This window comes from Helianthus annuus, chromosome 8 (assembly GCF_002127325.2).
Source record: "Helianthus annuus cultivar XRQ/B chromosome 8, HanXRQr2.0-SUNRISE, whole genome shotgun sequence".
Lineage (NCBI taxonomy): Eukaryota > Viridiplantae > Streptophyta > Magnoliopsida > Asterales > Asteraceae > Helianthus > Helianthus annuus.
Window position 1 is genome coordinate 106,480,775 of NC_035440.2, and position 17,053 is coordinate 106,497,827.

The 17,053-nt window shown below is 37.6% G+C and overlaps 1 protein-coding gene and 1 long non-coding RNA gene across 3 annotated transcripts; both read right to left on the minus strand.

Annotated features, from left to right (window-relative positions):
• Window positions 1–14,902: 14,902 nt before the first annotated feature.
• Window positions 14,903–15,674, minus strand: LOC110876761 (acetolactate synthase small subunit 1, chloroplastic). Its single transcript, XM_022124920.2, has 3 exons — window positions 15,467–15,674; window positions 15,293–15,376; window positions 14,903–15,142 (listed from the first exon to the last, which is right to left on the minus strand). Exons 1-3 carry the CDS (start codon window positions 15,632–15,634, stop codon window positions 15,050–15,052), a joined length of 345 nt encoding a protein of 114 aa, XP_021980612.2. The 5' UTR covers window positions 15,635–15,674; the 3' UTR covers window positions 14,903–15,049.
• A 30-nt stretch (window positions 15,675–15,704) lies between these two features.
• On the minus strand, window positions 15,705–16,610 carry LOC118480886. Of its 2 annotated transcripts, none has more exons than XR_004864065.1 (3): window positions 16,244–16,610; window positions 15,935–16,164; window positions 15,705–15,821 (listed from the first exon to the last, which is right to left on the minus strand). It is a non-coding gene; the product is annotated as an uncharacterized LOC118480886 (long non-coding RNA). The 2 variants fall into 2 exon arrangements; XR_004864066.1 differs by having other exon boundaries at window positions 15,705–15,824.
• Window positions 16,611–17,053: the final 443 nt, after the last annotated feature.

The window sequence follows — 17,053 nt, forward strand, 5'->3', positions numbered from 1 at the left end:
CTGAAGCAGATGCCTTAGCAAACCTGGGATCATCGATCAGGATACCAGACGGGACCCCAATACCAATATTACATATCTTGTATCCTGCAACGAATCCTCAGGATAAAGAAGTAGCAGGTATTCAGGATCCTTGAGCAGAGTATCCTGAAAAGGATCCTAAATCCTGGACGGCTCCAATCATGAGATATCTCAAGGAATGACATATCCCCGGAGATAAAAATCCTAAGGCATTTAGGATGAAGGTATCACGATTCACTATTATAAACAATGTTTTATACAAGAAATCTCTTGCAGGACCGTATTTGAGGTGCTTGGAGGGTCCTGAAGCCAAAGAAGTACTTCAGGATATACATGAAGGGGATTGTGGTAACCACACTGGGGGCAGGTCATTGTTCTCCAAAGTATTAAGGACAGGATATTATTGGCCAACAATGAGGAAGGATGCTGCAGAATATGCTTGAAGGTGTGATGCATGTCAAAGGCATAGTAACATACTACATCAACCAGCTGAACCACTATATCCTGTAGCATCCCCTTGGCCGTTCATGAAATGGGGGATGGATATAGTAGGGAAGTTACCAAAAGCTCCGGGAGGAAAAGTCTTTATGCTAGCAATGACGGATTATTTCTCTAAGTGGGTTGAAGCTGAAGCATTTGTCCAAGTTAGAGACCAAGAAGTAGTATCCTTCATAAAGAAGAATATCCTGACTAGGTTCGGGGTACCAGCTGAAATCATTTGTGATAATGGGTCCCAATTTATAAGTAAGAGGACTACTGACTTTTGCAAGAGTTGGGGAATCAAAATGATTACGTCTACTCCGGTACATCCTCAAGCAAATGGACAAGCTGAATCCTCAAACAAGATAATCGTCAACAACTTGAAGAAAAGATTAGGGGCAAGAAAGGAAGATGGGCAGAAGAATTACCCTTTGTTTTGTGGGCTGATAGAACGACGGTAAAAAATGCAACTGGTCAAACCCCGTTTTCCTTAGTATTTGGAGCAGAAGCAGTGATCCCGACAGAAATGGTGATACCCACAGCAAGATCCAACCTCCGAAATCCTGAGCAGAATACTGAAGTCCTATGCCAGGAGCTGGATACTATTGATGAGACAAGAAATGCAGCACGACTAAGAATGGCGGCATATCAACAAAGGATATCCAGAACATACAACAAGAATATAAGGATTAGAAGGTTCAAAGTTGGAGATTGGGTGTTAAGAAAAGCTTTTCAGAATACTACCAATCCTGCTAATGGGAAGCTGGCTCCGAAATGGGAAGGACCATATGAGATTGAATTAGAATCAGGAAAAGGTGCATACCGACTCAAGGATATGGAGGGGGATATGCTGCCAAGATCTTGGAATGTTATACACCTTAAGCTTTATTTCAAGTGAGTTTAGAATTTAATTTCTAACTCAGGAGGGTATGAATTCTATCTCTTTTAAATGTGTTTGGTTTAATTTATTCTTTGAAACCCAATACTGACTTAAGCATCGGAGGGGTGTTAGCCAAGCTAACACCCACCTTAGTTTTGAAATGTTTTGCAGTATATGCTTCAGGATATAGCTCCAGGATACACACTCAGGATGCTTCGGAAGATTAGAGGATTGGCCCCCTCTCTCACGTATAAGGGATCCTGATCCCTTCATAGGTTTAAAGGTATTCACCTTTCATCCGAATTGGGTTTAAACAACCCGCCTGGAGCGCAAGTTATTCGGGAATAGTTCAAGGTGGCGGGACCAGTCCATGTAAAAGTGGCTGACAATTTCGTTACTGTTGGCTATATCATGAATCCTAAAGGTATATGAGGATTGATTACCCTCTCTCACGAAAGGGTATTTTCATACTCTCTAAGGTTTAAAGGTTTTCACCTTTCTAAGTCTTGGAGTTTATACACTCCCGCCTGTAGCGCATGAGAATTTGGGATTATCCCCAGGATACTAAGGATTTATCTCCAGTACATTCTTGGGTTTTACCCCTATAACACGAAAAATTGTCTATACGATTGAAACTGATATCCAGAAGATTTCTAAGTATTTGAAGACATTGTACACAGGGGACATTCCTACTGAGGCAACGATGTAAAGCTCAAAGGATAAGGCTCGGACCTAATACACTAAGTGTCTCAAACAGGGAACATCTTGGTACAAGGAATTGCAAAAAGGATTGAAGTTTGGAACTAGGGTTACACTCTATTCCTGGTATGATCTTTCCTTTGTGAATCTTACACAACTTGATTGAACTTTTGAAATCATGTTTAAAGGATATATTCTAGAGATATATTCTCGGGATATGATTCAGGATATTTGGTTGGAACCTTTGGGATGCAATACTTGGCTTTAAAAATCAGAGTTGGATTTGTTTATAAATTCTGAGTAAACTATCTTTTTCCTTTGAAAATTTTATTCAAATTAGTTGATATTTTGAAAAATAAACTATTTTGAAAGAACTTGTCCAAATTGTTTGGATATTAAGAAGTCCTATTTTACGAAAGTCTGCGTAGGATATCACTGAGTATATTGATCAGGATACCTTCACAGAAATGATAACACTAATTTCACAAAGCCAAAATCTAAACTAAGTAATGCATGGCAAAAATTTAAAAGGCTACAACAGATAAGTCAAAGGCAGTTTATATTATTAACATGTCAAAAGTTGTGCTTTTGGTTTCACCTTAAACTAAGGCCCATCCACCAAAAGCACAATAGATTCCTAACTAGAATTACTTAACAGATTGAAGGTTTCGTCTCAAACCGAGACCCATCCGCCTTCAACTGTTATATTGTTCAAAATAAACGATACTAATCGATGACCAAGGGCTTCATCCTGAAACCCAGGACCCATCCACCTTTGGCCATCATATTGTTGTAGTGCAGGAAATGTAAATTGTTCAAAAACAGGAAAAGTAAATTATTCAGAGAATCACAACCATGAAATTTTAAAAAAGTGGGCTCCGGTCTCAGCACATATATCCATCATTGCCCACTTCGCTGCTTTTAAGGGCAGCACCCTCTTCAATCATCGCTTCGTCAGCATCCGCACTAGCATCGCCACCAGCATCACCGCCAGCATCATTCCCAGCATCCATGTTGGCATCAACCACATCCTCGGTCACTTTAGCAGACTCTCCAGCAACAGGCTTCACGGGATGCTCCACAGGATTGCCACCAAGATCCCTCAGTTTTGCCTCCCAAGCCTCAATATTCCATGAGGGGCATTCGAATCCCAAGGCCTTGGCTTCATAGGCCATTTTCAATCTAGCCTGGAGAAGGGAGACAACCACAGAGTTTTTGAGGCTTTCCCGGTATGTGACCATGTCATGCTCGTGTTGGACTTGGGCAGCATCAGATTTGGCTTGAGCCTCCTGAGTAATCTTCTTGATGGCGGCTTGGTGATCTTGGGTCATGGCCTTGTATTTGGCCTCATAATGCTCGGACTTGGCAGTGGCAATTGCTGCTTGGTCCGCAATGGTGGTTTCAGCCTTCTTCAACTTAACCTCTAACATCTTGTTCAGTCCGCATGAATCCTCATAAAGAAACACTAACCGCTCAAGGCCCTATAATCAGGTAAACAAATGTTAGTATGTATATTCAAAATATGTGTTCGGCATATATGTGCAGGATATAAGTTGAAGATATCAACCTGGTTGAGAAAGCCAGTCATGAACTTGCTGGATTCTGAGAACCCATGATTCTCAAAGGGAAAGACATCTGAGGCAACAGGAGAGTCTGGTTCCTTTCTTTTGCGGGAACTAGAACAGCGTGGCTTTGAAGCAGTAGACGGCTTGGGGACAGCGGCAGCCTTGGAACTGGTAGGCTTGGATGTGACTGCTGGTTTGGGGTTAACTTCTTGCTTGACTTGCACAGGGGCAGAGTAACTATCCAACTCGTCAAGTTGGAAACCCTCAAGATTGATGACTGGCACTACAAGGGGAAATTCTTAACTCTTGAATAGATATGAATTATAATTAATTTAATATATAAAGATGTGCTCACCAGACATTTCGGAACTTGATTTTTGACTTGAACTAGCGAAGGACAGGGAAAAGGTTCTCTCACTCTCTGGAAGCCGGTATATATCTTTGATCCTTTGCTCTGATTCTGCAGACGGAGGGGCTAGCTCTTTGAAGTTTGCTGCACAGGAAATAAAAATGTCAGATTTAGGATACAGTTCCAAGATAGCCTTGGGGATATTCCTAAAACCCTAAATCCTACTAGATGTCAACCACTTCACCGGAAGGTCAAAACCCTTAGGGATGGAATCCCTTTTTACGAAAAAGAATTTCCGCTGCCATTTATCCTCATTCTTGGTGGCCTTGAGGATAAGGGGGTTCTTGGAAGTGGAGAAAAGAAGAAAGCGGTTGTTGCCGTGAGAACGGAGACGGTATGCGACGTGAAGATCCTCAATGCAAAGGTCAGGGGAATGACGAGACCTGATCTGATCCAAGGTGATGAGCACACGCCAAACCATAGGTATGGTTTGGGCATAGCTAAGGCCAGTGAGTTCAAAAAAGCGGGAGATAAACGCCGGAAAAGGATATCGAAGCCCTATGGAAAAAGGGTAGGCTAGAAAGCACACCCATTCGTTGGAAGAAGCATCCGATCGGACCTCTCGGTCGAACGGACGTATGATTGCCTCGGTCGGAAAAGCACCGGAGGCTCGAAGGGCGGCGATGTCGGCATTATCAAACGAGCAGACCTCTTTTTCAGGCTCTTTGAGAAGACGTTGGTCTTCAAAGGTAGGACTGAATCTGCTGTATGGGATCTTGTTCGGCTGGCCATGGGGATTTTAGCAAGGAAAAACAGAAAAGAGAAAGAAGAGAGAAAGTACCTGGGATTTCTGGGTCGAGTGGATGAATATCAACGAGGAAGAGAGAAGATATAGCGGCTTCATAGATAGCCATTGAGTATTTATCGCGTGGGAAGTTGCACCTTGTCACTTCAAGAGTCCAGTCATATTTATTGCCTCGATCTGCGAGATAATGTTTTAAAATATATCCGTTGGATTTGTTGGTGCATTTATGTCTATAGCCTTCGTCAATCCGAGCCGTAGCGAGAAACAGAAGAAAACGATTATATTAGTGATAGCTAGACAAAAAGGCAAGGTGGCATAATTGTAATAATGAGAAATTTCATTAAATGCCTTGGACTATAAATAGGAGATTATGTCATAGATTAAAAGACTTTTGTTCATTTGACACTTAGAGAACTCTAGATCTAGAGAGAGAAAGTGTTGTCATTGTGATTCAAGGTGCTGTACGTTATCAAATCATATATAGAATCACGTTTATATTACATCGTGTGTGTTAGGTCGCGTTCGTGTACGGATTTCGCACGTTATACGTTCGTTTCGCAATCGTTTCGGAGTCAAAACCGGTCCTACAAGTGGTATCAGAGCAGGAGCTCGATTGCACTAATCCAACACACATTTCCGCTCGTGATTTCATCGATTTCAGATCCGGATTTCATCTATTTCTTCATCTTTTTCATATTTTTCACGTTTTTAACTGATTTTCATCAAATTGAACGGGTTTTTACGGTCCAAATCGTTTGATTTTTTGATATGTTGTGCGTAAACACCTGATCTATAACCCTACCAAGTTTCAGATCCAAATTCCTAACCGTTTAGGAGAAATCTAAGATTTTCAGTTCGATTTCGCGTGAAAATTGCAGGTTCGCTTTTACGAACAACATAGTTTCGCTTATTTGGACATTCCAAACATGTAGGTTCGCTTATTCGAACATTAAGAGGTCCGCTCATAGGTATAACAGTAGGTTCGCTCATAAGAACATAGCAGGTTCGCTTATTTGTCAAGTATTAGTTCCGCTTATATGATCAAAGTAGGTTCGCTCATTAGGTCCGCTTATTAGTCAGTTCAGTGGTTCCGCTCGTATGGACCAATAGAGTTTCGCTTTTTAGTCATCACTGTGGTTTCGGTTCTTCAGTTCAATAAGATTGCATTGATTGTTGGTCACCCACATCGATATTGTAAACTCATTTAATAGCTGCATGTGATATATATTAATTGTTTGTTATCGGACATTTGAATTGAAATTACCTGCGTGTTGATGTATGAGGTCCAATGAGAATTAAAGTGTTGGTTTAGTGGTATTTTCGGCCCAATCAGACTTAGTCACAGTTACGGCCCAATCATACATAGGCACCGACCCATTAAAAGTGTTTGAGATTTAAAAACAAAAATTGTCAATTGAACATTTAGTTGTTGTCGGCCATTAAGTGTTTCACTCAAGAGGTTGCATGTATGAATTTGAGTAAACTGATTTGTGTCAGCCCACTATAAATATCGGCCCAATCATGTTTCGGATAAGTTCATTTTAGAGGTCCAATGACATATATATGAAGAACTTTAGTTGTCGGCCACATTTGATTCAATCCATATGCATTTAACAAAGTGATGTTGTCGGCCCAATCATAGTTGTTGTGTTTTAAAGCGGCCCAATCACAAAATCGAGTTGTCTGTTGCCGTTGCTGTTATCATTACAAAAAATTAGCTCAATCATAGTAATTGGTTGTTATCACGGCCCAATCATGTTCATTTAATAGTAAATTGTAACGGCTCAAAGCATTAAATTTTTTGCATGTGAAGTCAGTTTATCATATGAAAGCTTTGTGAGTGGTTGTTTGGTATAAAATCGATCAAAGTGAGACAAATTTAAAAACTGTTGATTTTAATTGATATGTCGGTCATACATATTGAGGTCCAATCAGAGTAATTTTTTTTGTGGCCCAAGTTCAAAGCATAACAGTTCAAAAGAGGTGGTCCAGTTCATTTGAACCTTGTCAAGTCATTGGAAAAGGTCGTTTGAATTTGATCCAGGTCATAGCACTTCGTACGGTTTGACAACTTAAATCTCAGTTCGCATCAAGTTCAGTCCGCACAGTGTATCAACCTTCAGTCTGCACAGTCTGTCAACCTTCAGTCTGCACAGAATATTCACCAGTTTGAGTATTATTTTGATTCAGTTGTTTGATAAGTGTTTAAACTGATAAGTGTTTGTTTGTTTGTTGACTCAAGGTTTAAAGATTAAAGTGAGAGATTCAAGAAACATTGTGAAGATGTCGGATTTTGGCGAAGAGTTTTACAACACGTTTTATAACGCATTTACTTCAGAAGATGCACCAATTACTCCAAAGAATGCTACTAAAGTGATATCAGAAAGTTTGAGTTACGACAATGTGTACGGAAATCATCAGAGACCACCAAAGCTCATGAATATCGAAGATTATCACTGGTGGTATGAAAGATTTGAAAATTAGGTGCAAGCTTATGCGTATGATAGCTGGATTTGTTTGACTTTGGGATATGTAAAACCAACAAATGAAAGATGTGAATTGATCACACTGAAAGATTTCACAGCAGATGATAAGAGAGAACATTCAGCAGAATTGAGAATGAAAACTCTACTTCAACAATCTATCAGAGAGGATATTTTTTCACTGCTTCAGTATGGTGAAACATCTAAGTCAATTTGGGAAGCATTAAAATTGAAAGCTGAAGGAGGGAAAGATATCAAGAAAAACAAAATACCGTTGTTGAAAAAAGAGTTTGACATGTTTAGCTGCATGAAGAATGAAACAGTTCGTCAAATGATTGAACGATTTTGTCATCTAAAGATTGAGCTGGAGAGATTTGAAATTAAAAAAGAGAGAGAAGAAATGGTAGATAAACTTGTTGAAGCTTTACCACATGAAGATGATTGGAAAACATATGTGATTATATTGAAAAATGATGCTAACTTTGATAAACTGTCATTAGATCAATTGATAGAAAAAATAGAGGGGCATGATTTGTTGATTCAAAAACAAAACAAGATGTCAAGTTCTAACTATCAACAAAATGTTGGTTTGTACTATCGAAGAGGGTTGCTACAAAACAATGAATCTCCAAGGATCAAAACGGGTTTTACGGCAGAAAAGACCAATGATACACCAAAGAATACATCTTCAAGTTATGATCCGGGATATCATGCATCATCTGCATCTGGATCGTCAAATTCAAATTCCAACCTTGATTGGAAGAATTCTCCATTGCTGAACAATGAATTTGCTCAACAGCATATGAGCTTTTTAGCTTCCATTCTGGTATCTTACGAAGGTTTAATTGCAGGAAAGATCGGAAATCCTAACATGACAAAAGAGGATTACGATCAGGTGGATCCAGAAGAAATGGAACTCATGGATATTCGCTGGTGCATGGCGAGTGTCATTCGAAGAGCTCAACGATTCATGGAGATCAATGGCAGAAGATGTTTAGAAGGACCTGAAATGAAGATGGGTTTTGACAAAAACAAAGTTACTTGCTTCAAGTGTAAGCAAAAAGGTCACTTCAGGAGAGAATGTACAAACAACAGAGCTGATGAAAGTGTAAATTCGTTCAATGATGATTATTACAAGAAGGCTATCTATCACAAGAACAACGAACAGTCAACCAGAAAGCAAATTGATGGAGGATCATCCAAATAAAAGAGAGTTGCTTTGTCATTCTGTAATCAAAATGAGGATATAGATGATGATTATGAAAGATCTGTACAATCTATAGTTCAAAGTTATGATTGAGAAAAACGTTTGAAAGAGTCAGAAGCACCTAGTTTCATAATCTATGATGATGAAGGTTATGATTGGAGTCAACATGATGAAGAGGTTGCCGAAGTGGAAGTTAAAGCAATGACTGCTGAAATAACACTTACTCGTGAAGAAAGACATGCACGTATGAGATTGGATGATGTATATGATGCTTACAAAGAAGCAACACGAGCAGACAGGTGGAGCAAAGAAAAAGAATGCTATGTTGATCCTCAAGGAAATCCAACGGTTGATCCGAAGACAGTTGACCTTGATGCATTAGTTGCGGCTATACCTACTGTGAGTGTTTGGTGCAAAGGCCTTAGGGAGATTCCAAGGTACAAAGAGCAGGTTGAAGAAGGTATTCGGAAGGTAATATTTGCTAGTCTGGAGGAGAAGAAAAAGAAGAAGACAGTTGAAGAAATTGTGACTGAGAGTGAGAAGATGGTGGATGAAGTGAAGAAGGTTGAAGAGAAAGCCGAAGAAGTTGTTGAAGAGAAAACGAAAGTGGCTGAGGAAGATCAGATTCAGAAAGCAGAAGAAACCACAGTGCCAGTCATTGAGGTAATTATTCAAATTGATACTTCTGATAAAATTGATAATGAAGCTGAACAACAATGCAAGAAATGCATGGAAACGTGCAGTGCTTGTATTGAGAAAGATGAAAAACTCAACAATAGAGACATTGAATTTACTAAAATAGATAAAATTTTCAAAGAAAAATGTCATGAGATGATTGAAAATGAAAAGTTTTTGAAACAAGAAAATGAAAAATTGAAACAAAAATGTGATGATCTTGAAACAGAAAACAAGGTATTAAAAGAAAAGTGTTCAGCTGTTTGCAACGAATGTGTTCCAAAAGACATCAAAATTCAAGAGTTGCAAAAAGAATATGATGTAATGAAATTGTCATATGATACTGTAAAAGAAGCATATGAAACTTTAAAAAGTAAAGTCAAAAGTCTAGATGATAGATTGTGTGCTTGTCAAAGAAACACTAAATTTCTTGAAGCCAGATTTGAAGATAAACAAAGAGTGTTAAACCAATATATTGATGATGTTGCTAAACTTAAACAAGAATTGGCAGACAAAGAAAAGTTGGTCAATAAATTGCAAAGCTATCATTCATCTTCATATATTCTGGAACGTATTTTCAACATCACACCCGATGAGAAAGAGTCTGAAAAGAACAAAAAGGGAATAGGTTCTGAATACCATCAAGTTCCACCACCGTTGGAGAATAATTATACATTCTATGATGGCGAAAAAGTGGAAAAAGTAATCAACATGGTTGATCAGTTACCCGATAACATCGATGTGACTTACACCAAATCTGATGATATCAGTGATTCAGAGGTGGTAGGTAAGGTTGTTGAAAGTGTTTTCAAAGAAGAGTCGGTTGATATAGGTAAAACTGAATCACAAGATGAAAATGAGGGAAATTTTCATGATGGATATCTGAAAAACACAAAATCCGAGAAAAATTTGAATGATGATTCAAAGGGATTGGTTTATACCATGATTGGATCAGACAAATTGTTCTTAGATGTTGTATTCCCAATTCAGAATGTGATTTCAGAAAAGGTTGACAAAGTTTTCAAAATGGTTGAGATTGAGAAGTCTGAGGTTTCAAAGTTTGTTGGTAAGAGTCGTAAAGGTTCGTATAACAAACCTGGTTTCAGGAAGAAAAACATGAAGGCTAGTTTGGGTTATAAGAAGAAACAGAATCGAAACAAAAATGAGACGCCAAGCTATCAGACAAAAATGAGTTTTGTTCTGGGAAGCAGTTTAGCTGAAGAAAAAGAACTTAAAATTGGACGACAGTCTAATGATGAGTTTCATGCTCAAAAGAAAAAGCAACAACCACATGTCAAAGATGTGTCCATGAGAACATGTTTCAAATGTGATCAAAAAGGACATCTTGCATGCAAGTGTCCAAATCTAAAACCTGTAGATGTTGATCAAAAGAAGATTGATGCTGAGAAACAAAAATCTGAGAATGTGAGACAAAGGTCAACCAAACTTGATTCGAAACAAACTTGGAGGTATAACACAAACAAGTTTGCTTCAAATCAAAATTGGAAATCAAATCCTAACAGGTTCGATTCAAGACAGGCCTGGAATTCTCACACACCCAGATTCAGAACAACACAGAGTTGGAAAACTTCAGTTGATATGACAAAACCCCAACAGTTTTGGAAACCAAAAGTTGTTGTTCAAAATCAAAGTGCTCAAAAAGATTCACATTTTTACAAACGAGGAACACCAAAAGGTCAAACATGGAGTGTTAAGAAACATGTTGATTCGGTAAAAGATGAGAAAGTTAAAGTTAAAATTGAGAAAGTTTTTGTGAAAAATGACAATGAATTTCCAGCATTGAATGAAAATTATTGTGTTGAAATGCCTAAGGTTCAACAGACCTGGGCTAAATTGTTCAAATAATTGAGTTAGTTGAATGTGCAGGTGCTCAAGAATACTGAAGATTGTGAGATTGGAGGTTGGAGCAGCCTGGCACAACAAGAGGAGGAGGCTGCTGCTGGACCCTGGTTTGGTTGAACAGGGAGTTTATATGTTTTTCTGTACATAAATAAACAATATTTCAAAAACTCTAAAAATTAGAAAATTAAAAACCAAAAATATGTTTTAGTTTGTTAAAATTTGAAAAACCAAAAATATGTGTGTTTTTTTAATTTTTGTCAAAAATAGAAAATTTCAAAAATATGTGTTGCTTGAATACGCCGAAACCCTCATGGCTGAACAAACATGATTACTTTCACCAGATTGAAAAACGGTTTTCAAACTGTTAAAATCAATGTGTTGTAAATCATGGGGGTAATTACTGATTTTAGTGTAATTTGGTACATGAGAAGCAGAACATGGATGGCGAGACAAAGCTATCAGCATCGTGTTGTCAAATTTCTTTTAATGGTTTTGCATTTTAGGGGGAGAAAAATTGTCAGAAAATACAAAAACATTAGAAAATTTGAAAAATATAAAAACATGATAAAGTTCAAAAATTTGAGTTGTTGTGTAAAAAGAGGAAATGATAGTACATCAGTAGACAGTTACAGTATGCTAAAGAATTGTAATGTTTAAATAGTGTTAAACAGTCTCACTGATGATATGTCGATAGGTTTTGATACATTTAGTAAACTTTTCGGGATATAAACCTAAATTCAAACACTTACTTATTTTGTGGGGAACGCTACTTGGATATATAGGTAACCCCTGAAATCTTGTTTGAAAGGTCTCGTATTCTGATATATTAGGTTTTTATACTCAATGATGTCTGGGGTATTATTCCGGGACTTCTGCTGAATGGAAATTCTGACCTAGTCCTTGGATAATATTTTTCTCAAATGCTTGAAACATAGCATAAGCCCTCAGCTGATTAGACAATAAAATTGATAATCATTGCTGTTGTAGCTAAAAGATCCTCTAAAGGGGACATACCGAAAAGTCGAAACTGATATCTCTCTGTACATACGGAAGTATCGACCTGAGATCCCTCAGTTCTCGCATTCCCTAATTTATGTACAGATATCATTGTAGTATAATCACCTGTAAGACTGAATATTGAGATTCTGGATACGGGAGTATATTCAAGAAGTGCGACACATGATTGAGTTAAGTTTCTTAAAACATCTAATTCGTATCCTGAATCAGTTGAAATTTGTATGAAAATTTAAGTTGATCAGTATATCGACAATCTAAGTGAATTGTTTAATTCTTAATGTGTAACTAAGCTCAACAGTACTTGTGACTTGTCAAAAACTGATATGATCCTCTGACGCATACTCAAACAAAAATATTGTCTGTAAATATGTTTGTATATATTTCTTTACTGCTTTATTTTTTCAGAAAATACAAAAAGATTTTTGATTCTGCTTTATTTTCGACAACCGAGGTCTGAAATGCTGAGTTTCAAAATCTAAGTAAGCTGATTGTGTTTCTGAAAATAAAACAAGTTCATTAATTTGATACTTGAATAAAAATAAAAATTTCAAAAACAGTTTGTGATATCTCCAAGGTCATTAGTTTGGACTTGGATGATTAACTGTGAGGGAGTTGGATTCTTTAACACTGCCAAATCTTTAAAGATTGTTGATAGGGGGAGTGATTTAGAGAGTTGAATAGTGCCAGATTTCGATTTCTGGAAAATTGAATGTTCAAAACGTTGTTACTTATAAATGTTTGAGAATTGCAGATGTTATACCAGACTACGATCCCGAAAGCCGAGTCTAAGGGGGAGTCTGAAGACGAGCTCAACGCAAAAGGAAGCATGGATTCAAGAAGCCATGTAACTATTCTAAAGGAGCTTGTATACGGAAAGCAAGGTGTCGATCCCAAAGCACGGAAGCTTGACGAAAGGGGGAGCCTGATGAAGAAAAGAGTTTACAGAAAAGAGAAGTTGAAGCTGAAAACAGATCCACGGGGATTATGTTCAAACAAAAGAGAGTCTACGTTGATGAAAACGTGTTAAAGTTTCAAGAAGACTCAAAGAGAAAGAGAGAAAGACAAGACGCTACGAGATTGACTGCGGCAATATCCAAGGGGGAGTCTGTTGGTGCATTTATGTCTATAGCCTTCGTCAATCCGAGCCGTAGCGAGAAACAGAAGAAAACGAGTCATTATATTAGTGATAGCTAGACAAAAAGGCAAGGTGGCATAATTGTAATAATGAGAATTTCATTAAATGCCTTGGACTATAAATAGGAGATTATGTCATAGATTAAAAGACTTTTGTTCATTTGACACTTAGAGAACTCTAGATCTAGAGAGAGAATCTAGAGAGAGAAAGTGTTGTCATTGTGATTCAAGGTGCTATACGTTATCAAATCATATATAGAATCACGTTTATATTACATCGTGTGTGTTAGGTCGCGTTCGTGTACGGATTCCGCACGTTATACGTTCGTTTCGCAATCGTTTCGGAGTCAAAACCGGTCCTACAGGATTGGTATACCAACAGATATATTTTGGGGACGATTGTTATAGGCCATTTTTTGAATTTATATCCTGACTAATATTCTGCTTTTGATTGTTTATTTGAGGCCAGGATACCGGATCTGGATATTGGTAACATCCTGAAACGATATCCTGGTAATAACTTATATAACCACTTGCAGATTAAAGGTTATAAGTCTCCAACGTTCAAGTGGACTTCTTCTCCTTGAGACTCGGGCAAAACAGTTGGGAGAAAGACGTTGAAGCCGGAAGATGTGGATTACAACGTTCACATGTGGAATATTCGCCGGATCCCGGAATAATAGGATAGTTGGTTCCTTTCTTTTTACTATAAATGGATTGATCGGATCAGATTAAGTCACACACACTCTTTCGCACACTTTGCTCTCTAGTCTCTAGCAATCATTACACACGAACACTTCTACTCAAATCTCATTGTAACACTTAGTTGATCCGTATCATATCCTGCACTGTATCCTGAAGTTTGAAGCAATAAGAAGAACAAGGCAGCTGCGATTGTCAGCTCCCGAGATTTTATGCCGGCGATCTAGATTGATCAAGGGCTTTCCTCGTACATCACGTGTCAACTTTTACTTTTCTGCTCATTGTTTGATCACAGATACAGCTCTATATCCTGAGCCGTATCCTGAATACTGTTTATCTAAACAACTTAACCAACATATTTTCAACACACTTTTTAGCACACTACCTCACTTAACTAATTTGATCACTTAATTGCTTCGGTAATTTTTGACCAAAACAGTTACCAGTGAACAACACTTTGTCAAAGTGTAGGAAGGAAGGTAGACGTCCCACTGAATCAAAAACTTTATCTATAACTATCTCTTCCCCATTGTCATATCAGTCCATCTTGAAAATAACCTGTTTCACAATATACATCCCGAAAATGTTAAAAGAAACATTAATTATAGGACCCACTGAATCCTAAACCGGTCGCAGATATTAACTACCAACTATTTTATTTTATCATAAGATGTGGATGAAACTAACCAAGAGTCATTTGTATTCCTTTTTCTTTCTTTGAGTTTTATTGACTGACTATGAGAAAAAAAGTAGGCACAGCTCACTTTATAAACTTTACTTTTATTTTAATTTTAACAACCCATGAAAAATATTTATTATAGAAGATTACTAAAGTCCAAGGGAAGTTCTTACAGAGGAGCAAGTGAGCAACCATAGGCAAGAAGATCACTGTCCTCTGATACAACTGCTGCAATTCCACCTTGTCAGCATCAAGACTGGATAAATACGCTAATTGTGCATCCGCCTCATACGGTGCGACTACAAACTCTATATTCTCTGATCTTAAAATCTGGGTGTTCCAAATAGTCAGTAAGTATACAGATTTCATATCTAATAAATAAGGTCTTGGTACATATTCAAATTAAAATAGGCCCACTAACAACATAAATAATCCAATTCATCAAGACTCAAAATTCACTCCATATATGTCGCATGAAGATATAGCAAAAGGGTTAAAGTTTTTTGACTCCCATCACCTCAATTGTTATAGCTTTCTCTGAGATATCAACAATTTTAGCTCTAAATATGTCCACTAACCACTTGACCTGAAAAGTAAGAATCACAAAAGAACATGGTAAGATAGATTTGAGTGTATATGTTCATTGCAACTTATCAGAACAGTTCAGTACTTCAGTGTAACATATATAACACTCATTAACCAAAACATGAAGAGCATGGCATAATTACTTAAATACCTCTAAACGGTATCTTGGATCTGCATTTATCTTGATGAGCATCAACACACGTTCTACTTGTGGCTCCTTTGAGATATCTTCAACCTATTAAAATGGTCAATTTGACAGTTAAAGATTTAAAAAACAAATAGACGATATGATGAATCAATCAATAGTCAGAATGTAAGTCAAAACCTTTAAAACATTAACAAGCTTTAGAAGTTGTTTCATAACTTGCTCTAGCATTCTTTCAATCCCAGTTACAACTATAGTAAAAAGAGCTTTGTCCTTGTTTAAACCAACAGCAAGTGACTCGATATTATACCCTCTCCTTGCAAAGACTCCTGCAATCCGGTTTATCATTCCACTTTTGTCACCAACAAACACTGAAATCGTGTGGCGCCTCACCCTGAAAAAAAAGTCTTTTTGATTGTTTGTCATCCATGTACTTACAGAAAAGGTTATTTTGTAAGATAAATGTGTCTTGCACTTCATGCTTATCTTCGTTAACTTCCTATGCTTCTTAAATGGACTATCATATACCACTATTCTACTAATGCAAAATAAGTATATTTGTAAGATACCAGTTATGAAAGAGCACATGCAAATAATTAAACCCAACCAAATATGTCAAACAGCACTTATGAAGGAATTTGGCTATACCAGAGTTATGTCTAGGCCCGAAAAGTAGATACTGCATTTTAAAGGTGAACCCCGTTGAACCTGCAGCATGCGCAGAACTGTCAAATTGCTCCTGCAATGCCAATGATTGCTGAAGAGTAACCACAACATCAGCCATTGTCGAGCGCTTTTTTCTGGAGCTGTTTAAACATCTGATTTCCTAGTTAAGTGCCCGGTCATGGAGTACTCAGGATCTAGATACCCAAAAGTGCCTTTAAGATCACAAATAGTTGAAATCACTTAATAAATCAAAACAAAAACACCTTAAAGAATACCCATAAAGATTAATACCGATAAAAAGTCCAAATCGGCATGATCAATGAGCTCTGATTGTGACATCGTTAGGGCTTGGGAATCCATCTTCAACCATCTTAGGGGAAACCTGTACAAAAAACCCAAAGAAGATCTATGGTGAAAACCTGTTCAAATCAACAAATCGTTTAAATAGATAAAAAAATAACCACCACCATCTTCACCAGATGCGACGGCTAGGGATCCATCTTCAACCATTTGCACACCACACCGTCACAGGAAGGGTTCATGGATTTGAAATCGAATGAAAGTAACACCGGTCATGGATTTGAAATCGAATGAAAGTAACACCCTAGATCTTATGAAATCCTCACAGATCTGTTCATGAGTCGCCGAGAGAGAGAGAGAGAGAGAGAGAGAGAGAGAAGGTTGATGAAGTTTAGTGAGATGTGCGAGTTGTGAGAGGGAAGGGAATGGGCCAGATGTAAGTAAGATCCTTGAGTAGCAGCTTGAATCGTCTTGGAGGAAAACCCTAGATCCAGATCTGGAATCGTAAGAGAAAGAGAGAAGAGCAGGGAAAGGCGGGCGATTTTGAAATGTTTTAAAATGGTGAAACCCTAATGTATCCCGTGTTTTTTAGTAGAAGAGTATAAGTGGAAAGTGATGTTTTCTGGTGCTTAAAAGACTTGTACATCATGCTTCAGGGGTGTTTTAAGGAAATTATAATGACCTTAAGAAGTCCTTTGGATATGCTTATTAATATAGTATAGATATTTGACTTTACTAAACTCAAACTATTAGTCGATTGTATATGATCCGGGTTGTGGGTTTCAAAATAAAATCACGAAC